General features: G+C 34.5%; 2 protein-coding genes across 3 annotated transcripts in view; one reads left to right on the top strand and one right to left on the bottom strand.

Annotated features, from left to right (window-relative positions):
• The window catches only part of CEP85L (centrosomal protein 85 like), a 193,074-nt gene that overhangs the window by 83,325 nt on the left and 82,705 nt on the right, over positions 1-27,044 (top strand). For both annotated transcript variants that reach the window (XM_030809616.1, XM_003255624.4), the window contains exon 3: positions 4,910-5,697. In XM_030809616.1, the coding sequence (XP_030665476.1) occupies positions 4,910-5,697 (788 nt within the window). The remainder of the gene's footprint in view (positions 1-4,909; positions 5,698-27,044) is intronic.
• On the bottom strand, positions 9,851-23,909 carry PLN (phospholamban). Its single transcript, XM_003255627.3, has 2 exons — positions 23,078-23,909; positions 9,851-12,407 (listed from the first exon to the last, which is right to left on the bottom strand). The coding sequence occupies exon 2, from the start codon at positions 12,308-12,310 to the stop codon at positions 12,152-12,154; it is 159 nt and encodes a 52-aa protein (XP_003255675.1). The 5' UTR covers positions 12,311-12,407; positions 23,078-23,909; the 3' UTR covers positions 9,851-12,151.

The raw sequence follows: 27,044 nt of genomic DNA, 5'->3' as shown, positions 1-27,044 counted from the left end.
ATAGTAATAACTTGCATTTGGGATTTGTGGCTACGATTAGGTAGCCTAATCAAGCACATTAGGAATTGCATTATATCTACCTCTAATTAACTGTGTTTCCTCAAGGCAAAATAACATTTTTAAGTGTTGAAATTGTTAAAGTTAACATTTTCTACTCATTTCTGTCTAAGGTATAATAATGACCCTTTTCCCACCTAGATATTCATACTGGGGGAAAATATTTAATTCTTTGTTCATATATTCTTAAATATTTAATTTAAAAATTTTAATTCTTATATTTAATTCTCTTATAAATACTAAATATTTAATTCTTTCAAATATTCTTTTTTCATTTATGTGTTGTGTGTGTGTGTGTGCGTGCGCGCATATGTATATCAGTAGACTAAGCTTTGATCCTTAGTTTTGACAGTAATGAACTCTGAATGTCACAGTTAATCAGATTTTACACTAGAACTCAGATACTGGTTGTGGTTGAACTTGGGATATTTAAGCTTAAAGGCTTCAGAACTGGAATCAGACCCATATGGAATGATGTTATAGTAGATGAAGCAGCAAAATCACTTATTTAGAAGTGGTATTTCCTAGACTCTTCTCTACTCTTACTGGATCATAATCTCTTGGAGTAGGGCACCAGCTCTCAGGCAACTTTTTTTATGCTAAGATTTGAGAATTTGTAATAAGGGAATTTTAGGAATAAATTCTATATTCAGTATAATAGTCTATGGACAGCATATATCAACTGCTTTCAGATTTAGGGAATAAACACTAGTCTGATGTGAAATTGATTTTTCACTCATTGCTGATTTTTCTTTGCATTTGGAAAGTACTGAGTTAGTAAAGGTAGATTGGAAAGTAGCACATTACTGGATACAAGAAGCAGCCAAACTGAGTCTTCGAGGATTCCACTGTGACATGGAAAGTGAGACAATTACCTATTTATTATTCATACTTTAGAAGTATTTTAAACTCTTTGAGGTCACAGAACAACAAAATACCTTTGCAGAAGGTATTTTGACCATATGGTCAAGTTATATTCCTTGGAAAGCAATTAAAAATAAGACATTGTATAAAGTAAAATGTGGAGGTATTTTTCTCCTTTTGCCCCCTTTCCACTATGTAGAGGTTACCTTAGTTTATTAAGTTTTGTGTGTATTCTTTCGGATCTTTTCTCTGCTAATGAATGTATATGTATTTATATACAGATATGCACATACCTACGTATCTAGATATGTATGTTCACATATATGTATTCGTATTTTAAACAGTGATATGTACAAATTGCCTCTCTTCTTTCAAAGACTATAACAGTTTATGTTCCCATCACTGTAGTATATTTGCAGCCTTTAATAGTTTTCTGAATATGATAGAGAATGTACCTTTACTATTAGTGAGTTTGAGGATTTTTTAAAAATGTATATTCTCTAGTTGTGTTTCTTGTTTGATTATTTGCTTATTGATTTTTTTTGGCCTATTTTAAAATTGAGTTGCTAGGTTTTTTTTGTTGATTTGTTGAAGCTCTTTATATGTATGGGTATTTAGCCTTTGTCTGTTACATTGAAATTAATATTCACTTGTAGCTTTTTAATGACTTAATAATAACTAACATTTTGCTTTCTGCCAGGAATTCTTCTGTGTATTTTATGTGTTTTGGTTTAATTCTCACTGTTGTCATCTCCATTCTATGGAGGAGGTTACTAACTATTAAATAACACGTTTGAGCATGCATAACTACTGAGTGATAGAGCCAGAATTTGAATCTAAAAAGGCTGTATATTTTTTATTTTTTATTTTTTATTTTTATTTATTTATTTTTTTGAATATATATTTTTATTATACTTAAAATATGTGTTTTTATATAAGTTCTAGGGTACATATGCACAACGTGCAGGTTTGTTACATATGTATACATGTGCCATGAAAAGGCTCTATATTTTACTCCTTTTTTTTTTTGTTTTTTAGACAGAGACTAGCTTTGTCACCCAGGCTGGAGTGCAGTGGCACGATCTCTGCTTACTGCAACCTCCGCCTCCCAGGTTCAAGCCATTCTCCTGCCACAGCCTCTTGTGTAGCTGGGATTACAGGTGCCTGCCACCACACCTGGCTAAGTTTTGTGTTTTTAGTAGAGATGGGGTTTCATTATTGTTGGTGAAGGTGGTCTTGAACTCCTGACCTCAAGTAATCCGCCTGCCTTGGCCTCCCAAATTGCTGGAATTACAGGTGTGAGCCACTGCCCCCAGCCCTATATTTTACTCTATATAATAGTTTTGAAATTAAAACTGTTATACTTAACTTTTGGTCTATATTTTTATCTGCAACTTGATACAAGACTAATTTTTTATTTTTTTAATTTAAAGATATCATTTAGAGGCTATGATGATTTTAGTATAGGTACTCCTTTAGTAATATTAATACAAGTATATGTAAAATATATATAATGCTATAATATGTGAATACAAATATTCCATAAACTTTTGGGGACGTCTTTCCTGTTTCTATTTAGAACCAACCCTCAGTAGCATATTCCCCTTTATTTTCTTGTTCTCCTGATTACCAGAATAGTCTGTTAATCACTGTGTTTGCCAGTTGTTTTGCTTTAATCCATTGGCAACTCTGCTGTCAGAATAATCAATCATCTTAAGTACAATTTTGATCCTATCATTCACTACTTTGTTTGGAAGCTCGATATCACGTTTCATGCTGAATGAAGGCCAGGCTCTTTACTTAGCAGAGCGTTTGAAGATGTGTATAATTCTGCTTCATCTTTACCTATCAAGAGTTACCTTGACAACTTTTCTTGGCACTTTAACTCCATACTGTAGATACACGGATTTATTTTTCTTCTTATACAGCCACATTCTTTTGGCTTCGTGATTGGATAATTCAGTGTTTTCAATCAGCAGAAGTTGTTTACTGGCTGGTTGAGCACATAGGAAATTTACTTAAGGATATTTGGTGCTTCACAGAATTTTTAGGAAGGCTGGAGAGCCAGGCTTAAGGATAAACTTCCAAGTAATATGCCTCAAATCATATATGAGAACTGTCAGTCTTCCGCCACTAAGCTGTCTAGCTGCTGCCAGTTCTGGGATAGGAATTTTGATTCTGCAGCCACTACGGGGCCACGTCTGTCACTGCTGTTGTTGAAGAGTATGCCTCTGCCTTTGCCTGTATCACCCCAAAATGGTAGCTCCACACCAAGTCCATTTTATCATGTGACTTACTTCCAAAACTGCAATCTTGTGCTGCTGCCTCTGAATGTCTGCATCATAGTTGCAGGGTGTACTGGGATTTTGAGGTCTGAAATATATTTTGGGAGGGTTGGAGTCACTAATGTGAGAATTTTCCTAAATGCAGGAAGTTTCTTCAGAAGCTGATAAGCAGTCTTGAATATGATAACTATCCACTACAATACTTTTGCTCATATTCCTTCATTTGTAATGTTTTTCCCTTTTCATGTCCAAGTTAACAAGTTCTGTGCAAAGACCCACTGGAATTTTATTTTTTGAATTAGTCTACCTGGCTTGTTTTAATCTGAATTTTCTTACAACTTTATCAACATAACTTTTTCCATAAGAGAGTACAAGTAATACGTATCTTCTGGTATAAGAGTCAAACAGTGTGGGGAGATACAGAATGAATTGCAAAGGTCTCCATCGCTCACTTCCTCCCCACACACCAATTTAAATTGATACCCCCTTTCTAGATATCCCTTGATTGAAAATTATAGCCTTTGGTTTTAATTTGATATATATGATGATAACATGGCACTTGATGGTAAATTTATTGAGTATTTAAGCCCTTACTTATCTTTCACCCTTTCATTTAGTCTACTAAAACTATTCATTTGTATAGAAGAGTATGATGTGAGGGCCTGACCTAAGGTAATAGAAACTCAACTATTTTGGAGATAAAAATGTATAACTTGGGGATTTAATAAATATAGAGAGAAAGGAATAAAAGTAGACTCCAAGGTTCTAGCTCGGGGTGAATATGAATATATATATATACACACACACACACATATACATTCATACATATATGTACACACACATATATATATGCCATTAAATGAGACTGGAAGTGAACCCTTTGGGACTATTTTTCATTATTGCAGGAGCACCTTTACTCGTATTTCTCATTTGAATTAGAGTTTGGGGAGGTTCTAAAATGTTCAGATCTGGCATAGATTTTCACAGTTCAGGAAAGACACTGAAAAATACCATTTTTTCTGACAAAGTTGTGTCTGAGACTTCATTGCTGGATTATGAATAAGACCGCTCAGTAAGGAGTTGGATTTTTCCTTTTAAAGGTACAATACTTTAATTAGGGTAAATATAAACCTATTTTAAATCACTTTTCACCTGTAAGTACAGTAGATGGTAAAAGGCCATATGCTCTATTACGTATCCATATTTAGAATATCCAATCTGAAAGTATGTTGACTTGTTTCAGATAAAAGGATAATAATAATTTATTCATGTTGAGGAAGTCTTTTTGAAAAGCTTGTGCTGGGCTGGGCTCAGTGGTTCATGCCTGGGAGGCTGAGGCAGGCAGATCACCTTAAGTCAGGAGTTCGAGACCAGCCTGCCCAACATGGCAAAGCCCCGTCTCTACTAAAAATACAAAAAGTTAGCCGGGCGTGCTGGCGGGCGCCTGGAATCCCTGCTACTCGGGAGGCTGAGTCAGGAGAGTCACTTCAACCCAGGAGGCAGAGGTTGCAGTGAGCCGAGATCTTGCCACTGCACTCCAGCCTAGGCGACCAGCTAAAACTCCATCTCAAAAAAAAAAAAAAAAAAAAAAAAAGCTTGTGCTATGAAACCATGATCAGATTTTTCTTTTGGCATTTTGCATTTTACCTCATTCTCTTTTGTCTGTTAATTGTAACTAATTTGACCATCTTTTTTCTTTCCAGATCATTCAACTTCAAGTGGCACATTATCTTTTAAGCCTAGTCAATCATTGATTACTCTTCCTACTGCCCATGTGATGCCGTCTAATTCCAGTGCTTCAATTTCCAAACTTAGGGAATCGTTGACACCAGATGGCTCAAAATGGAGTACAAGCCTCATGCAAATATTGGGAAACCACAGTAGGGGGGAGCAGGACTCTTCACTAGACATGAAGGACTTCCGGCCACTTAGGAAATGGTCATCTTTATCCAAACTCACTGCCCCGGATAACTGTGGTCAGGGTGGCACTGTATGCAGAGAAGAGTCAAGGAATGGTTTGGAGAAGATAGGGAGGGCTAAGGCTTTAACATCACAACCGAGGACAATTGGGCCTACCTGTTTACATGATAGTATGGAGATGCTTAAGTTAGAGGACAAGGAAATAAATAAAAAACGGTCATCAACTCTGGACTGCAAGTATAAATTTGAGAGCTGTAGCAAGGAGGACTTTAGAGCCTCTTCCTCTACTCTTAGGAGACAGACTGTAGACATGACATATAGTGCCTTACCTGAAAGCAAGCCCATTATGACAAGCTCAGAGGCTTTTGAACCTCCAAAATATTTAATGCTTGGTCAACAGGCAGTAGGTGGAGTTCCCATTCAGCCTTCAGTAAGGACTCAGATGTGGCTTACAGAGCAGCTGCGGACAAATCCTTTGGAAGGCAGAAATACAGAGGATTCTTACAGTTTAGCTCCTTGGCAACAGCAGCAAATTGAAGACTTTCAACAAGGAAGTGAAACACCAATGCAGGTAAGGCTCAAAATCTAGTGTTTGCTTCCCTCCAGTGGATGTTATGAGTACAGTAGCACACTTGCAGTAAGCGTATAACAAGTGTCCACAGATTGTTTTGCTTTTCCTTTTCCCTGCAAGTTAATAGGCAGAAATGTTGCAAACCCGAAAAGTGTTGTTGATAAACAAAACTTACAAAGCATTTGAGACTAATTAACATGAAAATCTGAAAACCTTGTACCTAGCTTGTTCTTTCCTTTTCATTTGTTAAATGGGCATAAAAATAAAGCAAAACATACTCAATCTAAAGAAACTTGGAAACAGAAACAAAAAAAGCATAGGTATAATAGAAAGAGCATCTACTTGGCCATACAAGGTCTTTGATTTTGTGTCTGGTTCTGTTAGATTAGAACCTGGACGATTTTTTCACTTAATTTCTCCGGGCCTCAGTTTCTTCATCTGTATAATGAGAAGGTGGAACTACAGTCATTTGTAATTTTTGGTGATTCATGATGTATTTAGGTTTATAAATCAGATGTACTTTTTTTTTAAAAAAAAAATTATGTGTCAAGACATTCATTAATCAGTTTATAGAAAGCACTTTACGATGATATCATATATAAAGAAAAATACTATACAGCCCCCAACTGATCTAGGGAATAGCATGTAAATGTGTAAATTTCTTAATCTGGGAATGTTTCTATTCCAAGACAATTTTCTGTAGCTTGTTTTAACAAGGAAACTAATTTTCTGATATAAGTCCTGTCATTTATTTTTTATCATCAGAATTTTCTGAAACAAATTAATTCTATAAAAAATTGCAAATTTTCCCTAGAGTAAAAATGTAAAATTCCTATTCATTACTACTACTAATAAAAACAAATAGAATAAATGAACATAGGCTATGAAAGGATAAAGAAATCACTTGCCCAGGAACCTCACAAATATGAGTATGATCTGAAAACATAGAACCCTAACATGCTACATTCATAGGAGAACCCTTAACATGTCGCATGTGCCTTCTTTATTCTTATTTTAGATACAGTTCTTATAATTTTGATTATGTATTTAAACAACACAATCAAAACAGAAGAATCATTATAATTGAATTAGAAATTTATGATTTATCCATTCCAGTGATTAAAAATAGGAAACCTAATTTTTCAAATACTATCACGTTTTAGTTTTCAAATGTTTGTCATTATAGGAAAACAGAGATCAGGCAGTTGTTTCTCCAGCTGGTGTCTTTACACATAATTGGAGCTGTCCAGTGGGGCTGAGTATACTATTCCAAGCTAGAGTAGGTGTGATAGAGATAATTGGGGAAATTTCAAGGAGTAAATACTGATTCATGCTTTTTATTCTGCTTGGACAAACCTCTGGTTTAAACAAGGTGTTTTTCTTAGCCTCAAAGCAATGCATATGAGGGTAGGGAGGTTGGGGACACACTGTTGAGAAAAATTTGCTTTTAAATCTTCTTTCTAGTGCATAGTAGAGAGAGAAGGCAACTAAAGAGCAAAATTTGTATATACCCTGGAAAGCCCTACTTCTTGATTAACTTTATTTGGGATGATCTCTTTATAGTGCTTTTAAGTTTTGGAGTAGAAAGATGAATTCAGGTAAAGAAAACTAGACAAACTAAGTTGTAATCATTAAATGACTGCTTCCCTTCTAATTTCCTTCTTAGAAAACTACAGAAAAAAGTTGTTTAATACCTTCTTGGAGCCTCCAAGTAGTATTCTCTTTATTTTAAAAGCTTTCATCATAGTTGTTTCTTAAGAGCCTCTTTGAAACATTGACTTCTGGCCAGGCGCTGTAGCTCACGCCTGTAATCCCAGCAATTTGGGAGGCCAAGGCAGGAGAATTGCCTGAGTCCAGGAGTTTGAGACTAGCCTGGGCAACATGGCCAGACCCCGTCTCTAAAAAGGAAAAAAGATAAAAATCATAGAAACACTGATTTTTTTTTTAGTCTAATTTTTACATAAAGAGAAGAACCTTAATAAGGACCAGGCCATCTGATAAATTGTGATTTGCAAGCACAACTCCTAAACACTCACCATGAAGAAACAATATTTTTACAACTAAGAAAAGGAATTTGGCTGAAAGTTATGATCTGATAAAACCATAGATTTATATGTTATAGAATTCTGTAGCTTTCACAGTATTTTATCTCATTTCATCCTCACAGCTCCCCACTCCCCAGGTTAATTTGTAACATTGAAGGTTTGCTCTTCCTAGGACTTAGTCCAGAATAATTATTGAGCCAGCCACAGATTCTTTTGTGTGTGTTGTTCCTTGATTTCCATGGTTTTCTGCTAAATCATCAAGAGTGCAGGAGTGTAGTACTCTGAAGCATTTTCCTTTGTGAATGAAAAGAAGCCGTTATGCCCTCAGATGGTTTATGATAGAAGGCTCCATGTGTAATGCCCACTGCTAGTCTTTGACTCTTTCCTCTGTAGTACATCACACTTACGCTACCCACCCCCTGCAACCCCTAAGCTGCCTGAGTTTATAAGGACTATGACAGAGGAGGAAAACAGTCTGGTCTTCTTTTTGGGAAGAATCCTTCCCTTTCCATGGCCCACTTGAGTTCCTTTTCTTGGGGAAGGTAGGGTGGAAGGGATGGAGGATAAACACTGCTACATGTAATGGCAGTATCCATTTGGATTCCTGTAAGCCCATGATGGGTCTCCCAGACAGTAGTGAAATGATAGTAGCCTCTTTATTGATGAAGTTGTTTATTCTTTTTTCCCTAGGATGTTTCTGAACTTCAGGTGGCAGTCATTAAAAAGATGAAATTTTGTGCCTATTTAGTCATAAGGGTGTTTGAACAGTTATAGTATTGGCACCTATACGTATTTTACTGGAGATTTTCCCTTGTATAAACAGAAAATTTGGACCAAGCATGGTAGCTCACCCCTGTAATCCCAGCACTTTGGGAGGCTGATGGAGGGCGGATAGCTTGAGGATAGGAGTTTGGGACCAGCCTGGGCAATGAGACCCCATCTCTACAAAAAATAAAAAGAATTAGCCATATATGGTGATGTGCCCCTGTAGTGCCAGCTACTTGGGAATCAAGGTTGGAGAATCCTTTGCACCCTAAGAGTTCAAGGCTGCAGTGTGCAATGATCATGTGACTGCATTCCAGCTTGCATGACAGAGTCACACCCTGTCTCTTGATTTAAAAAAAAAAAATTGACAAAATGAGTTAAAGTAAAATGACTTGTTTTTTGTCTAACATGAAATAATAATGAAAAAGTTTTATCTATAACTTGAGTGTTTAATGTATTCTGTTAACGTCTTGTGAAAAGAAAGTTTTCTTATTTTTATTCTTATTTTTGTACCCTGTTCTGTCTTTAATTTTTTAACTGAGATAATTTATATATTCAAAGATGTGGACACTATGACACTCCCTATATTAGGATATGACACATTCATTAGGTAGTTAAAAAGGACTTTTATATACATGTTTTAATGAATAAAATTAGTAATGTGTTTGACTTTTTTCATCTGTCAAGTTTTCTATGTAATATTAGCATAAAATTTCTGGACATTTTGAAGTGTGCTGTTACTTAGCAGAAGAGCAGATCTTTTCTGAAAATTTATTATAGTCCTACTTTGCCAGAAGACTCAAAAATAATCAAAAGATAAATAATCTCTATGTAGTAGCAATTTGTTATCTTATATACGTCTGCCCTCTTGTGTGTCTGTATTTGTGCATCTTGATTTTGTTTTATTTGGGGAAAGTCACCAAAAAAACCCCTGTAAAATCAAAACTATAATTAGAATGTTTTATCATTAGTATCAATTGTAAGTGTATTATAGAGCAGCTCCACTGAGTTTTCAAGAACATTCATTTTAATATGGTGGTTCTGATTTGCATTAAACATACATATTCTTATCCAATTAAAATATAAAAGGCAACATTAAGCATTAAAAAATTTTTAGTACCCTGTAAATTAAGAACTTATTCTATAGTAGAACATATTTGAGCATTTAGTATATTAAATTTTAAAAATGGTTTTCTTATATCTTATTCTTTACACTTTATGATGAAGAATAATTATTTAAAGAGAGAGTTTATTCTACTTTATAATTTGAGTTATAGTATAGTATTCTGTAATCCTCACAGACTAAGATTTTAATTTCTATCAAAGAATGAAGAACAAAAAAATTAGTTATTTCTGTTTACTGAGAAAAATATTGTAACAAACAGTGTAATCAAAGGAATATGACTAATCAGTTCAAATTTTCCACTTGTTTTTAAGACTAGGGATACTTTTTGTATTGGTAATTTACTAAAACCAGTGAGGTGAGTGTATCACCTGTTGTTTATAAGCTTTCTACTTGTTTTTAGGGATTTCCAGCTTGTAGATGAGGCATCACTTAAGAAATCTCTGCCCTTCTGTTCTTCAGATATCCCTGAACCAAACACTTTCCACTCCCCGTCTCTAGTATCTCTCATGGGTTCAGAAAATTTAATAATGTCTCTTTCACTATTGAGTTAGCAACACTTGTGTAAGAAACCAAGGTCAATATTGATGTTACATATTCTTTTAGTAACCATGTTTTAGAAGATATGGTTAATTACACATCCTCTACTCTTTTAATAATAGTTATATTAGTAACACGCCTTCAACTGAAATTAAAATTGTTGGATTATGCAGTATAGGTGTAAACTATTTTAGACTTAATTTTAAACTTTAGTCAACTTAAATTACCAAAGTTTGGTGAATATATTTTCCAGCACTAAATTTTACTTCAGTTGTTTTATGAGTTATTGGAAGATGTTCTGAAATGATCAGAGGAGAAATTGAAAATTTATTCATCAAGAAAATAATTATAAATAGCATAGCTGGATCTATAATTTAGCTCAGTAGAGTGGACTACAAAATAGATGCTTACCATTTGGTTGATAGATGAAGAAAAATAGCTATATCCTATTACAGTTGACCCTTGAGCAACAAGGGCTTGAATTGCGAGGGTCCACTTATACATGAATATTCTTTTCCCCCACTCCCCACACCCCTAAGACAAGACTGCAAGACCAACCCCTTCTCTTCCTCCCTGTCTTTCTCCTCCTCTTCCTCCTCTGCCTACTCAATGTGAAGACAATGAGAATGAAGACTTTTATGTTGACCCACTTCCATTTAATGAATAGTAAATATATTTTCTCTTTCTTAGGATTTTCTAAATAACATTTTCTTTTCTCTAGCTTATTTTATTGTAGGAATATAGTGTATAATACATATAACATGCAAAATATGTGTTAATTTACTGTTTATGTTATCATTAAGGTTTATGGTAGGCTATTAGGTAGTTAAGATTTTGCAGACACACGCATTGTCAGCTCCCCTAACCCCCATGTTCAAGGGTCAGCTGTAGATGTAATAGATGGGCCAACAAGTTCATTTCAAAATATAATCTAAGAATTAGTTAATATCTGGAGAGAGAATTCATATATTTTTAAAAAATACTTGAGATAATATATTTTTCTGTCACTGGAAATCTTGTTTTCCTTGCCTGCATTGGATGTTAGGTTGGAATGGAAGACAACCTGTAAAATCATTCTGAAGTCTTAAGGTTTCATGATTCCAAAGATATAGTATGGTAAGCTAGGTAACTCTAGCTCAGATAATTCACTACAGTGCCTTAAATGAAGAGTAGATTCTATTCTGTTAGTATATTAGTGATATGACTAATCTCACTGTCGCATATTAACCACCAATTCTCATCTGTTGATCATATGTCTTAGAACAGATTTATGATTTACCTACATGTACTAGAATTCTGTGATTCTTTGAAAAAATTACTTAAGAGGAATTTTATTATGTAAGAGTATGGCCTTACTTTTCGATACTTGATTCTCATCAACTTTAAAAGATGTTAATGTGGCATAGAAAAAATACAATTTCTGTTTTAGAATGTAGATTCTGATAGTTACTACAAATAGTTCTTTATAATAAGATAACAGATGTGAGGAGTCAGTGGACTATTTTGAATAATGACACTTCACTTGTGTTATTACTTTGATACTTGGTGAAGACCTGAAAAATACTTAGTATTAAAGAAGCTTTTACAGTGTAATATAAATTATATTCACCTCAAAAGAGTAAAAATAATGCTTTATATATGAAGTGAACTTGTTGGCAGTGCAGTTTCAAAACTAAACTCTTCATCTTCAGGAAAGATTTGGGATAGAAATTTGTGAGCCATGTTGAGGAAATCAACAGTTGCATTTTATACACTTATTTTAAAGTTGATTTTTGAAAATAAAGCCCTTTTCATGTTTACAAGATCCAGCAGATGAATGCATATGCTAACAATAAGTTTTAGTCTTAATCTTGACCTTTTCACAAAGAAACTCTTCTACTCAGGAAGTGGTCTGTTATACAGTATTGTTTTCCCATCTGCATGGGATGACGGATTTTCAGCTGATGTGGCAAGTTGCAGATCTAGAGGTTGTAGCAGAACTTCAGAGAAGCATCACGATGATACAGATCAGCAAGAGACATATTAAGATGAGACAGAAATTGATAAATAGATTCTGTAGATTTTGACGTGCTTGTTGAGGCATTTCAATGGTTGAGGCTCTTCTTATAGCTGAGCGAGTGAGGTGTTGGACTTTCTCCATGATACCAGCAGGAGAGGAAGTCTGAAGTTTTAAGTGGTCAAGAGAAAGATAAAAAGCTGGCAGCCAAATATGAGATAACTGTCTTCTTTTAGGTAGCCTGGAATGTAAAAATAATAAATGGATTAGAATCATATATGTAACCTATTCTCAGAACAAAAAATACAATTTTGCATTAATTCATCTTCCTTAGCACTATTGTTATTTATAACATCGTGTTTCTGTAGTCTCTCTCTCTCTCTCTCTCTCTCTCTGTGTGTGTGTGTGTGTGTGTGTGTGTGTGTGTGTTTGTGTGTGTGTGTGTATGTGCATGTGTTTCTATGTGTCTGTCTCTCTTTCTCTCCTTTTTTGATGGGGCACACCATGACAGTCTCATTTGTATTAGGAGTAGTAACTTTAGTCTTTGCCTTTTTCTCCCAAATTTACTACAAGTATTGCAGTAATCCTCAGTGTCATCCATTAGTTCCTGGAAACCATGACTTTATGCAAAACAACATAATAACAAAACCATTTTTACCCTAGGCTGATTGATGTAAACAAGAGTTCCTATAGCATATTTCTGGTCACAAAAACATCACCAAACTTCTCAATAAAGACCCCAAACACTTCTAATATTAAACGATGAGAGAAATATGACCTATGTATACATCTAAGAAAGATTAATAAAAATCAGATAGGACAGGTGCAATGGCTCACGCCTGTAATCCCAGCACTTTGGGAGGCCAAGGCGGGCAGATCTCCTGAGGTCAGGAGTTTGAGACCAGCCTGGCCAACATGGTGAAACCCTGTCTCTACTAAAAATATAAAAATTAGCTAGGCTGGTGGCATGTGCCTGTAATCCTAGCTACTTGGGAGGATCACTGGAGCCCAGGAGGCAGGGGTTGCAGTGAGCCCAGATCATGACACTGTGCTCCAGCCTGGGTGACAGAGCAAAACTCTGTCTCAGGGGAAAAAAAAAAAAAGCCAACAAAGATAATTACCCAGTATTTGGTGAATCAGTGAGTAACAGTGGTTGTGGTGGTCAATTAAAAACATGGAATCGATGTTTGAGAAATGAAGATTGTCAGGAGCACATCCGACTCTATGCAGATCAAAAACAATTCAAATACGGTGGGATCTCTGAGTGCTTTTGTGCCGTAGCATTTATTGTCATGCATTTGTATGATCACCCTAGACTTTACCAATTTTTATTCGATAATAATTTGTATTTATCCATTCATTGATTTTTCAACGCTCTTATTCTGGTTTGGGGTGCTGGTGGCTGGAGCCAATCCCAGCAGCTCAAGGAGGGAGGAACCCACCTTGGATAGGAGGCCACTCCATCACAGGATACACTCATGTACACACTCACACTCAACCCAGGACAACTTAAACATGCCAGTGAACCTAATGTGCACTGTTTTGGGATGTGGGAGGAAACCAGAGTCCCACAGATGTGGGGAGAACATGCAAGCTCCACACATACTTAAATGTTGTAACAAAATGACATAGAAAGAAATGATGTTATTTGAGGACCTGCTGTATTTGGTTTAAGGTACAGCTTGTTTTGGGTTATTCTTTTGGGTAAAAGTTCTAACATATAGTTTCTTTAAATCTGTTACTCTGTAGATGTAATTGGTTTGATCAGTCACTGTATTAATAGCTCCAGAGCCAATCTCATAAAAAGGAAATGTGTACAACAAATTGTTCCCTGGATCTTAATTTTAATCTAAAATAAAATAGTGTTAAATGGGAAGTGTTTTACCAAAAATACAGATTCAAATTGTCATTCCTTTTTATGATTTTATAGAATGTTATCTTAAGTAACATTTTAATAAGATTTGATGTTAAGTACTGAAGACTATCAAGCTTGGAACGCATAGTAATTATTATTATCTCACTACCACAGACATATCCTATTTACAGACTTCTACTTAATAGTAGTAGTTTCCATCATGCCTTCTTTCAGAGATCCTACAAGCTAGTGCTGCCTCTGGGGTCTATACTTTGATGATTAATAAAATAAGAATTTATATGTCATTACAGAAAAATTATATATAGACTGAAAATTAACTGTATTAACTGTCCAGAGATAATCGTTATTAACACTTGGGGACATTTTGTTTTCAATCAGGATACTTCTGTGTCAATTTTGAAATAAGAAAAATTAAAAACAGGGTAAAAAAGTCAATAATTAACTGCCAGACATAGTGACTGTTAACATTTGTTGATATATTATTGTTAATCAACGTATTACTACCTTACCCCAGGTGTCAGATTTTATTTTCTCGTAAGTCTTTTTATGCATCCCATAAAAGCCCATCTCAACCTGTTAGCCCATTCCTGAGAGAGGAAAGTGCTGAAGGGAACAGAATGAAGTACTGAAAGAATGGCAAAGGGGGAAGGTAAGTATCAGGCATGACTAGTTAGAACCTGGCATTTACTTTTACAAAGAAACCATATGGTTTATGGTGTTTAGATTCTGTAGTGTTCAGTAGTTCAACTTGGGTCTATTATATTCTGAATTATATAGTAGACTGGGCATTTTTGGCTTGAGACTCTGTCCCCCTTCATGATATTGGTCTGTAGCAAGGAGTTCCAAACACCCAACTTCTATCAAATTTTCTTTCCTTAAAGAGTTATTAACAACCTGTATTTTTCTAGCATATATTCTTCATTGTCTAAACAGGTGGCTAAAGGCTGTTATTTAGGTTGTCTATAACACTTCTACTTAGAAAATAGCAGCTTATAAAAGCAGAACTACCATTCGACCCAACAGTCCCATTACTGGGTATATATCCAGAGGAGTATAAATCTTTCTGCCATAAAAAAATACAGGCATGAATGTTCATTGCAGCACTATTCACAATAGCAAAGACATGAACCGGCCTAAGTGCCCATCAGTGACAGACTGGATAAAGAAACCATGGTACATATACACCATGCAATACTATGCAGCCATAAAAAAGAATGAAATCATGTCTTTTGCGGGAACATGGATGGAGCTAGAGGTCATTATCCCTTGCAAACTAACATAGGAAAAGAAAACCAAATACCACATGTTCTCACTTAGAAGTGGGAGCAAGATGATAAGAACTTACGAACACAAAGAAGGAAACAACAGATGCTGGGGTCTACTTGAACGGGGAGAATGGGAGGAGGGAGAGGAGCAGAAAACTGTTGGGTACTGGGCTTAATATCGGGGTGATGAAGTAATACATACAACAAGCTCCCCATGACACGTGTTTACCTATGTAACAAACCTTCACACGTACCCCCAAACTTAAAAGTTAAAAATAAGGAACATAGCAGCTTAAACTTGACATATATTTAATGACTTTTGTTTGAATTCTTCAGGTAAAATATAAATAGAGAGATTTTCTTTTGTTCTTTATTGAGGTTCATCCTTTAAGTTGCTTCTGTTGATATTTGCTTATTGTAGATCTAGTGGATTGGAAAATTATGGGAATATTTTATTTATATCTGAATAGTCACTTTTTTTTTTTTGAGACAGAGTCTTGCTGTGTTGCCCAGGCTAGAGTGCAGTGGTGCGATCTTGGCTCACTGCAAGCTCCACTCCCGGGTTCACGCCTTAGCCTCCTGAGTAGCTGGGACTACAGGTGCCCGCCACCACGCCTGACTGATTTTTTTGTGTTTTTAGTAGAGACGGGGTTTCACCGTGTTAGCCAGGATGGTCTCGATCTCCTGACCTCGTGATCCACCCACCTCGGCCTCCCAAAGTGCTGGGATTGCAGGCGTGAGCCACTGCGCCTGGCTGAGTAGTCACCTTTTATGAAGATGTGTAGCAGAATACAGTTAAGAAAGGAATAATAATTAGACTTGGTAATTCCTAGTTGAACATATGGTTTTGTGAGGTTTTTGGGCTTAAATGGTCTTAAAAGGTCAGAAATTTAAAAAATTACTTTGAGACAAAACATGGGAAAGAAGGGAGTTGGCCAGGAGTTTATCATGAAGCATATACAGGAGTCATCCCCTACGTTGACACTGATAAGTTGTACTTCAGTCACATGAAACATGTCACCTTTCCATAAATACTCCATTCCCTTTTGTGATTTTGTTCTTTGCACATGTTGTTCTATCTCTGCCTGGAATGCGTCCTCCACCTTTTGATTGTCTGCCATGCAAGCTTCAGTTGATAAGGTTCAGTTTAAATATCACTTCCTAGTGAAACCTTTCATTAGTTATTAAGGCGGAATTAGTTGTCACCTCTACTGGTTTTTAATAGGGCTTTAGTGTTATCTATATGAGGATATCTGTCAGATTATAGCACAATTTAAATTTACATGTTTGTATCCCCAACTAGACTGATAGTTTCTGAAGTAAAGAAACCATGTGTTCATTTAGTATCCTAGTACTTAGTGAATAATTGGTATGCTTCAATAAATCACTAAGGTTAAAATGACTAAAACTATTAGAAAATTGTTAATCAAAAATAATGCTGTGGGCAGGGCATGGTGGCTCACATCTATAATTCCAACACTTTGGGAGGCCTAGGTGGGAGGAACGTTTGAGCCCAGGAGTTGGAGACCAGCTTGGGCAACGTAATGAGACCCCATCTCATTTTTAATTAAGTAATTGTTTTTATGAATGGATGAATGAATGACTGACAGGGTCTTGCTCTGTCACCCAGGCTGGAGCGCAGTTGTGCAATCATGGCTCACTGCACCTCAACTTTCCAGGCTCTAGCAATCTCCCTGCCTCAGCTTCCTGAGTAGCTGGGACCACAGGTATGCGCCACCATGCCTGGCTAATTTTTGTATTTTTGGTAGGGACAGGATTTCACTGTGCTGCACAGGCTGGTCTCAAACTCCTGAGCTCAAGTAATTCCTGGGATTACAAGTGTGAATCACCATGCCTGGCCCTCATTTTTAATAATAAGTTAAAAAATTTTAAAAATAATGCTGTGATTGACAGATTAACTAGTTCTAATAACAATTTGTTGGTTGAACAGGTAAGCTCTAATATTTTCCTCAAGTCTATTTCTATCACAGATGAGAAAAATGAGGCTTAGAGGATTCACCTAAATTAATGGTCAGCTGATTAACACAGTATTAACCTGAACTAGACTTTGTATAAATGGGTTTTTAGTATTTGTGAAATACAGAGATATACCCTAAAGAGATGAACTCTTTACTGTTTAAATCATAATTAACATACTTTAAAGATGATCTTATAATCCTACAACAGCTAACTGTTATTGAAAAAGAAGAGTTTGTTTCTGGAAACAAATTGGGTATAAAGGAGATGACCAAAAATAGTATCCTGTTTCTTGTCAGATTTAGAAATATGCCGTAATCCTAGTTATTTGTAACTAACTTTATAATTTTATGCCTAAACTGAAAACAAATCTGCTTTACGTGCTAAAATGTTAATGATATACATTTAATTTATTGGGCTCAATTTTTTACAGTTATAATCTGAAATGTGTGGAATCCTAGTTCTACTGAATACCAGCATTTGTATGATGATAATTAGGCCAGATTTTATCCATAGAAGATGGGGCTTCCTGTCATACGATGAGAATTGAAAACCTTTGTGTGGGAACAGCAGAACCCTATTTTTGGAGTTGTCTGTGACCTTTACTACATTATAATTTATGGCATGGTTGTCAGATATTTATCATTCTCTTCTCTGCACTGACAACCACTGTATGAGTTTCCTTTAAAAAAAAAAAAAATTTCTTAACAGCCAAGCTGTTTAATAGAGTAATTTTTCGAGGGAAAGCATACAAAAATAGTTTAGTTTTATTTTCATGTTATCTGATCTTTTTAGAGCATTCTGTTAGTCTAATCATAAATAGTTTTGGGATTTTCTGAACTTCTATCTGGCCTAAACAACCATGGAAACTGAAGTTACTCACCACCCTCTTATTAAAAGAATGACAATATATATAAATTGGTTGTTTTGACAGAAGAGTGGTATTCATTTATAGATGAATTTTAAAATCAAATTATCTTCTAGGCCCTAGAATCAAGAGTATTGAAAACATGAAAGGTGCTTGTTAGGAGTTTGGGTGTAGAAATGCCAGACTCCTGTTTCTTGAGTTGCATGTCAGAGGCAGAAAAGTATCCACAGAGTATCTTGTGTCTGTGGATCCATGATTACTCTACTTTTTAGGGGAATGAGAAGAATAAAAATAAAGAATTCTTTACTATTCTTTGTGGGATTTATAAATCCTTTGGTTGTCGTCTTTTCCTCAAGAAAAGTAACACTGGAAATTAAAAAAAAAAAAATCAAGTTCAAGATAGTATTCTGGTTTTTTTTTGAGGTGGAAGAAGGAAATAGAAAAGCCATTAGGCAACTCTAATCTTTTGACTAATGTCATATACCATGTTAGGCAGCATGTCTGGTGGAAGCTACTAGATATCAACTCCTTCAGGAGTCCTTACTTTGTCTGCAGTGAGTCCTGTTTTAGCAATGTAATATCAGATGCATTCTTGTGCGGAAGGAACCTCAATAGTCTTCTGAAAACTTTTGGTGGCCTGCTTTATGACTTGCTAGACAATTGATACTTTAATGATGTTGTATATGCTGAGCATTAATCTCCATCTATACTTTAAGCATGTTCACCTCTTGCAGAACTTCTTAAACTTCAGTATTTTGGGTGGTATTCCTTTTGCTGAAATAATAAATTCCTGGGATTCTTTATGTTTGTAGAATTTAGAACTTTGCTTTTCTCCTTTTATTTTTGTTTATTCTTTTAGTAAACATGGGAGTACGAAGCAATACTTTATTAAATTGAATTCAAGTAATATCTAAGGCTATAGTCTGATATACTCTAGGATGTTTTTTCCATCTAGTTGGTTTAGAAGATTAGAATTTTCTATAGATTGAATTTGAATAAACAGGACTTGTCTATATTTGGATTATTTGGAATTTTATTTTATTTTTCTACTACTTTCTGACATTTCCACAGATAAGCCATGAGTGAATGTGTATACACCCTTTTTTGGACTTGTGGTAATAAATTAGGACAGTTCATCATTAGATTTATGATGAATCTGTTGGCTTACAAAAGTTCACTCCAGTGGAGTCATTTTCCTTTTGAGATTGCCTAATACTAAACTTGGACATTCTATTCGAAGTTACTTTGTGGTAACAACATTCCAGAGCTTTGTTGGTCCAGACGGGCTGTTTGAAAGAATCTTCAAGCTGCTTCTGTCTGGTTATGAATAGAATTGTATATGCATAAAAATCAATATATTCTCACTCCTAAATTGACCCATAATGAAGTGCTCCTCATATTAAAGCTGTGTCTTGAGAATTCATTAAACAACAGCACTGATAGATTTTTCTCTCTGAAATTGACAATTTAGCTTATTGCTGTTGCTATATTTCTGTAGATTTGCCTTCATTATTGTTTTTTAAATATTGAAACAATGCTTTACAAGTTTATTTACAAGTAAAATATTCTTCTTAACCCTGTAGGAGTTGGAACTTTAGAATATTTTCTGGGGGAAGAGAATATGGGGAGGTAGTATTGAGAAAGTCTTAAGGAAAAATGAATGCCACTTAATAAATATACCCCCTATTAATGTGAGTGAATTGGTCAACCTTTTTTTTTTGGGCGGGGGACAGGGGTGAAAACTAAAGATGGAGTACCTTTTCAAAGGCACTAGAGGTCCTCAGTTGACTGTGAGTGTGCTGTACATCCAGGCTTCGTTTTCATGTGTTTATTTGGTAACACATGTTTCAGAATTATTCTGGGTAAGAACTATGATGTGCTATTTCTGAAAATACACAAAGAGACTACATCTTATCTAATTTATGCCACTGTAATTTAGAAGGATTATTTTCTTGATTTTCTGCCTTTAGGTTTACTTTGCTAGTATGATCATTTCTTTGTTAATTCACAGTTTTGATGAAAGTTAGGGATTTTTGTAGCAAATAAGGCAAGATTCCTCTGATCAAACACATCAAAACAAATAATGTTGGATATTTAAAATGGTAGTATGGGGGGGGGATTCAGAAATAAAATTGAGGAATGCTGAGGACTGAGGATTTAATAGGGAACCTAGAATAAAGTATCGAAATGTGATTTTTGTGAAAGTTTTGAGGAGATGTTAACTTGGATTTTAGGTATCAGATGAATTGAAGGCATGAGTATTTTAGCAATGAAACAAATAAAAGGAAACTTTGATTGGGGTGTGTGATTTTTTTTTTTTTTAAAGTCTGTGCAGTTAGTTTGAATTTTGCCTTCCAGGAGGTATTGCTTAATAACTAAGGACATCTGTAATTTTCGTATATTTCTGGTTTTGAAAATGATCAGTAGAATATAATTTAGACTATTAAGAATGTAATGCCTATGCATAAATTGAATTTAAATGAAATGGAATGGTTTTACATTAAAAGAGAAGTTTATATTCTCTGAATTTGCCTTTTGCCTTTTAGAGTATCATTTACAGTATTTGGGGGCTTTCAAATTTGGTTTGTCAGTGTCATGATTTACTTTAAGCCATGCTGATCAGTATATAGAGGATGTGCGTGTGGCTTAGTGACAAAACCTAAACTTCTGCCAAGGTTTCCCTGTTTTCTTAGTTCTGTGATCTTGAGCAGTTCACCTTTTTGCATCTTTCCTAAATTGTAGAATAGGGATGCAGTATCAAATATATAATTAAGAGGACCAAATGAAATATTTGTGTACACGAGTATATTAGGAAATTGTTCTTTAAGAATAAAAAAGAAGTGTTCATTGGCCCTCCTCATTTCTGGGATTGGTAATATATTGTCTAATTTAGAGAGGTAACTAGACTTTAAATTTAAGTTTTTTTAATTAAAAATTTAATATATTACATAATTTAATGCTACACGTGTAATGAGTACATTAAAACATTAAAATACATTAAAATTTTCTGAAACTATTGTATTTATGCAATATTTTCTTATTGTTTCTTAATCTCACTAATTAAAAATACGATTATATACCCAAACGTGATTATTTTCCTTTATGCCTACTAAAATACAAATAAAATAGATTTGATATTTGAGTTTTAGGAAATGATAGTGCTGTCACGCCTTTTAGTAAAGCAAGTACTCTGGCTCTTTCATGTGTTTTTAAAACTTAATGCTTCTTAATTTAAACGTCTTTCATATTTTTTCCATTTGATTTCATCTAACACTTTTTAGCACTTACTTTTAAACCACATGTCTTCATAAACAAAGACAATACTTAACTTGCACCTTAAGGTATAGATGAACTAGTTGGGACATAATGTATGGTACTACCACATTATATTTGAAATTTTAACAGTCTCTGTAACTGTAATTTCTATTAACTGAGACATACTAGTGAGCTAAGGGTAACTTTGATATAATTTCTGCTCTATCCAGAAGTATGTGTACTTTTTAGAGCAATATGTGATATAGCAAAATCCTGATACAATAACTCATGAACACCCAATTTGAAGTGTGAGAATGTAATTTGATAGATATTTGAATAAAAGTGCACAAATAAGCATATAAGACACCTACACTGAATGACTTTTATGTAATATCAAAGGAAAAATATGAGTATAGAGATATGGAGACACAATTAGGATACCTCAGTGGTGGACAAAAATTATGTTTTTGTATGTCTTAAGGAAAGCTGCTTATGGAATTACAAAGTTCTTATTTGTAGTGAGCAATAGAATTAACATTTGTCATAGGAATTGAGAATTTTAGAGATAAATTTTATTTTAACATATATATGAAATATGAAAATCAAAATAAATAAAATATGTGTAATTTTCTGTATGCCCTGACAGAGATCTAAGACTGAGGAAATGTTTCATTTACTAAATTGAGGATTGTAACATAAAGAATAGGGTAGAATTCAAACAGAAGTCATAAAATTGATTGTCTCCATTCCTGGCATTTATTTTATTTTCTCCTTTCTTTCTAAATCCGAGAGAGGAAATGGAGTACCACTGGAGGATAACAACTTGACAAAACTATAGGCATTAATAGGCAGAAATCCATTTACTCAAATTTGTGTGAAAATAAGATACTTAAGAATATTCGTGTGTCAAAATAACTTTTTAAAGTGTCAAATTATTCTCTAACATTAGATTTTTACGTGTTTGTGAAAATTGTTTTAAAATTTCTAAACTTCTTTATGACACAATATTGAATTTAATATCAGTAACTCAATTTATTAACAGCATGGAATTTTTGGAAATGTTTGTTAAAAGTTGACTGGACTTCAGAGGGGAAACATCCTCAAGGGCACTTTAAAAGTAGCTTGTATTACATATTCTTAAACTCCATTTCATTATTATTCACTGTATGAAATTATGATAATATTGGAATGGGCATGCTGATAATGTGCATGTTGTAGTCAAATGACTATTCATATTAGTTCAGATGTAAATAGCTCAGTTCTGCACTGTTTCTCAGCAGAGCAATAAATAACAAAATTAAGTCATTGTTTTTGCGTGGAGAAATTAACCACTACTACCAAATATGGTAACATAATTGGAAGATTTTTTAATTGGCAGAAATGCACATTTGAAAAGCAAAATAAAAGTGAAAGTTAAATTTAAATGACAAACCAGTAACCAGGATCAAAGATGAATATGACCTTTTTCATTTCAAAGTTGTCTCATTTTTACTGTCACTAAATGGATAAGCATTTATAAATTTAAGCACTTTGTCATGTCATTTTATTGCCTAAGTTTGAACTAATATTCATAAAATTAACTCATCTTAAAAGTTCAGATTATAGAAATTATAGGAATTAAGAATTATAGAAAGTAAGAATTACCAAAGTCAGTGAAATCTGTTTCTTACCTTGGCTGCTGCGATCATCACAATATAGAGTATTGTGTTGTATGAAGTCTTATGGGTGTTTAGCTGGGGAGTTTTCTGACTCTGTCACCCGGTTTATGGGAACAGTTGCAGTAGGTGGAGGAGAAAAAGTGTTCTAGGGAGGTCTTATGATGTCACATAGGAATTCTGAAGTTTCGATTGGTTGGCCACAGTCTCAGTCTTATCACAACCAAACTTTAGAACTTCTTACTTTAGGTATGGAAAAGTCATTAACACTTTGTGCTTCATCTTTTGTTTTTAATTTAAAACAGTATATGGCAGATAAATGAAAAAAATAAGTAAATTTGAGGTGGTGGAAAGCTTTTGTTAAAGATTCATGCATCTTCAGGCTTAGAGATAATTGAATATTAATGGTGAAGATGTTGAAGAGCTAAAATAGTTACTGCAGGAATTTTAATTATGAGAAAAATAAACAGGTATAAGCAAAACAACTTTCATTGAATTCTTCCTGCTGTTGCTTTAATACGTGTCTTCATAACGTTAGCTTTTAGCAAAAGTGAAATATTTTTACACAATCAAATTTTATACCTGTTTTCTTATTTTGTTCTTGTTCTTGTGTGTATGGGAGAAGGAGTATGAGAAAATCAGGCTAATTGCTTTTCGTTTTAAAAAATTATTTTTATCTTACAGTTAAAGAACTAATTAATGTATTTAATTCATTTGTGTTTTCTTCAATTAGCAGTTCAACAATATATTTGTGAATAGTAATTCTTATATTTAAACTGATACATATAACCCCCCCAAAATAGCAATATGCTACTTTAAGTATTTAAGATTTTTTTTTAAAACAATTGGATTAAATTATTACACAGTCTTACCAAATTTTTTATAAACTGATGCAGTATTAAGGGCAACTTTATAGCAAAAAAGAAATAATTACTGATTCCAAATCAGTTACATCTCAGTTAATGAGGCTTTATAGGTTTGATGTGTTGAAATTTAAGTGTTGTAATGTTTTTAAAAGGATGTGCCGCATTTAATCTAGCAGTTGCTTTCCTGAAAATTACTATACAAATGAGATGCTAGTAAGTAAGATGATATTTTGAACTTCCTAGAACAGTTTATCTTACAGTAGTGGGGAAATAATTTTTTTGTAAAGCCGGGCATCATTCTCCTCTTCTCTGTTTACCTAATTTGTTGTCTTACATGTTAGATTTACTTAAGTCACCACACTTGAAAATATTAATTCTTAAATCTCCTCTTTAATTTTAGAGGAGGTACTTGTAATTTTTTAATTTTTTAAATGCTTATGACAGAGTGAACTTAGCCCACTTCACTTTCTTATGGGTAACTAAAACGTGTAGCAGCAGCTGCTTATGTGCCCTTAAATGGATATGATCTTGGCTTCTTCCAAAGAAAGAAAATCCATCTCTAGAGCAGATCATTTGATATTTAAAGAGTCAGCTTAAAACTAACTGAAAAATAATATTTTAGCAAAGATATTCTGTGCACATTGCCCAGGGAAAATTTACAACTTAAAAGTAAAACCCAAGTTAAGGAAATTGCAGAATAATGTTTGATACTTTTCTCAGTGCTACAACCATTTTTCCTTCAATCCTTACAGAAGGAGGATCTCTCAGTACTATCAGTTACCAATAATGATTGATAATACAAAACCTAGAAGCCTAACGAGGTTTACAGTATTTTGTCAGAGATAACCAGCTGCTGAAGAACAGACAGGATTCAAATCCAGATCTGTCTGTTTATAATTCCTAATCTATTGGCATGTTGTGGGAAAAAATTATAATTTGAATATAGCTTTCATTAGAGTAGCATATAGTAACTAAGAGATTTTTAAGATGTAAATAGATGCATTCTTGAGCACTGTTAATAGTTTTAGAAAGTCTGCTTTGAGTTTGTCTACCAGTTACACATTCATTTGAAATTTAGGTGATAGATCATTGTTCTGAGAACTTCTCATTCTAAGAAAATAGAATTAGTAATACTTAGTTGGATAAACCAAGAAGCTGCAGTAGACTGAATAAAATATGCCCTAGTTACCACATGTTTACAAGTTAACTTAAGAAGTATACATAGGCATATACACATCTTAGAAGGATACTAACAACTGTGTGTGACACAGTTGGAAAATGGATTCAAAAATTTACTTTTTAGATTGGTACAAGAATGGGGAGTTTTTGTGTTTACCTTGTTCTTTTGGGTTAGCTAGTGAAGATGACGATGATGGTGATGATCCCACGTGGAACTCTAGGAAGTATTATATTTTAGTTTTAACTAAACATTGTTTTTAATTGCCCAAAGTTGTTTAATAGGAGTATTAATGAGTTATAGTGTTATCAGTAGTGTTCCTCAATGATTCCTCAGCTAGAGGCTGGAAAAGTTTTTTGAGGTGCTTTGTCACAGTCTTCATTTGGAGTCACACTATAGTTTGAATGTATTTTTGGTCACATGACTTTATACAAATAATTTTCCTAAGCACCCTAATCTGTGGAATAGTATTTGTGACGGTTTAATGACACGAAGTGTACATAGTGATTATCAGAGATCCTGCAACAGTGTTCATTTAGTGTTAGTACTTATTTTCTTTTTTCCTTTAGAAGGTGGATTCTTAAGGGTAAAGTGTCTTTGAACTTGGATGGGAAAATAATTACAAATTTATTTTTACTAAGCTCTAAATGAAATTTAGTATTTCTTCAGTTTTAACTGAATCATGGTTTCATGTCTTCACTTTTGTTTTTATATAGTTTTGTAGCATTTTAAATGTATTCCTCAAAAGTATTACTAATTTTTTTTGTGGGGCAGGGGGCGGAGTCTCACTCTGTTACTCAGCCCCGAGTGAATGGTGTGATCTCAGCTTACTGCAACCTCTGCCTCTCGGGTTCAAGCCATTCTCCTGCCTCAGCCTCCCAAGTAGCTGAGACTACAGGCGTGTGCCACCACGCCCAGCTAATTTTTGTATTTTTAGTAGAGACAGGGTTTCACCATGTTGCCCAGGCTGGTCTCAAACTGCTGACCTCATGATCTGCCCACCTCGGCCTCCCAAAGTGCTGGGATTACAGGTGTGAGCTACCGCACCCAGCTGTATTACTAACTTTGTGTGAAGGACACCGTGATGTATGTAGTAATCTTTTACATTGAGTATTTAAACTCCAGTCTGTAGTGGTGTATCCGGAGGGCAAAGAAGCTTCAAGATAGAATCGGTTTTTGGAAATTTTTGACCAGAAGTTAATTTAAGTGATGACTAAATTAAAGCATTTTAATATTTAGGCAGATATACAGTAAAATGCAAGCTTTGAATTAATTTTTGTAATGTTCACAATACATCAAAAATAAGGAGCTTTTTTTTAGATTAGATCTCCTAGACACCCAGGAGGAAGATTTTACCTAGCTCTTGAGGGTACTTGAGGGTTTGATAATTACTGCCTTAAATTTAAAGCTACGTAGGGAAGGACTGGTTCAAAAAACATCTAAGCAAAACTGCGATTGAGAATAGTGGTCTGAGATTGAGAGGATGGAAATTCTCTCCCTAGGGCAATAGGGAAGAGAAAATAAGATTTACTCATCAACTGGGGTTGGGGGTCTGTTAATATAACCCAGTGATAAAGTAACCTATAAAGCTTAGGGGTCATTTTGGGGAGATAGATTCACTTTTCACTTGATTTGCCAGATAATCTGGAGACCCAAACATTTTATTTTTTCATAAATATCTGAATTCTGGGCAAATTCTCTTTCCTCATCTTGATGAGGGGTGGAGAAGAGCATTGACGTCAAGAGAGGCCAGATGGATTAAGAAAAGGACTCATATAGGTCTACTTAATTTTTGGAAAGTTATTAAACATTCTAAGTGATAGAAATGCTATAGCATGCTACGTGGCTTCAAGGAAATTGTGGTTTATCAGTATACAAGTAATATGGAAATGAAAATTTAACATTTAGAAGGTAACCACTAGTGCAAGATAACACCAGG

Source organism: Nomascus leucogenys, chromosome 3 (assembly GCF_006542625.1).
Source record: "Nomascus leucogenys isolate Asia chromosome 3, Asia_NLE_v1, whole genome shotgun sequence".
Classification (NCBI taxonomy): Eukaryota; Metazoa; Chordata; class Mammalia; order Primates; family Hylobatidae; genus Nomascus; species Nomascus leucogenys.
The sequence above is the reverse complement of the archived record's forward strand: the minus strand, read 5'-3'. Positions and strand labels throughout refer to the sequence as shown.

What these genes read in the sequence shown, in the direction of transcription:
- PLN (XM_003255627.3), bottom strand. Translation starts at nt 12,310, where the DNA reads ATGGAGAAAGTCCAACACCTCACTCGCTCAGCTATAAGAAGAGCCTCA.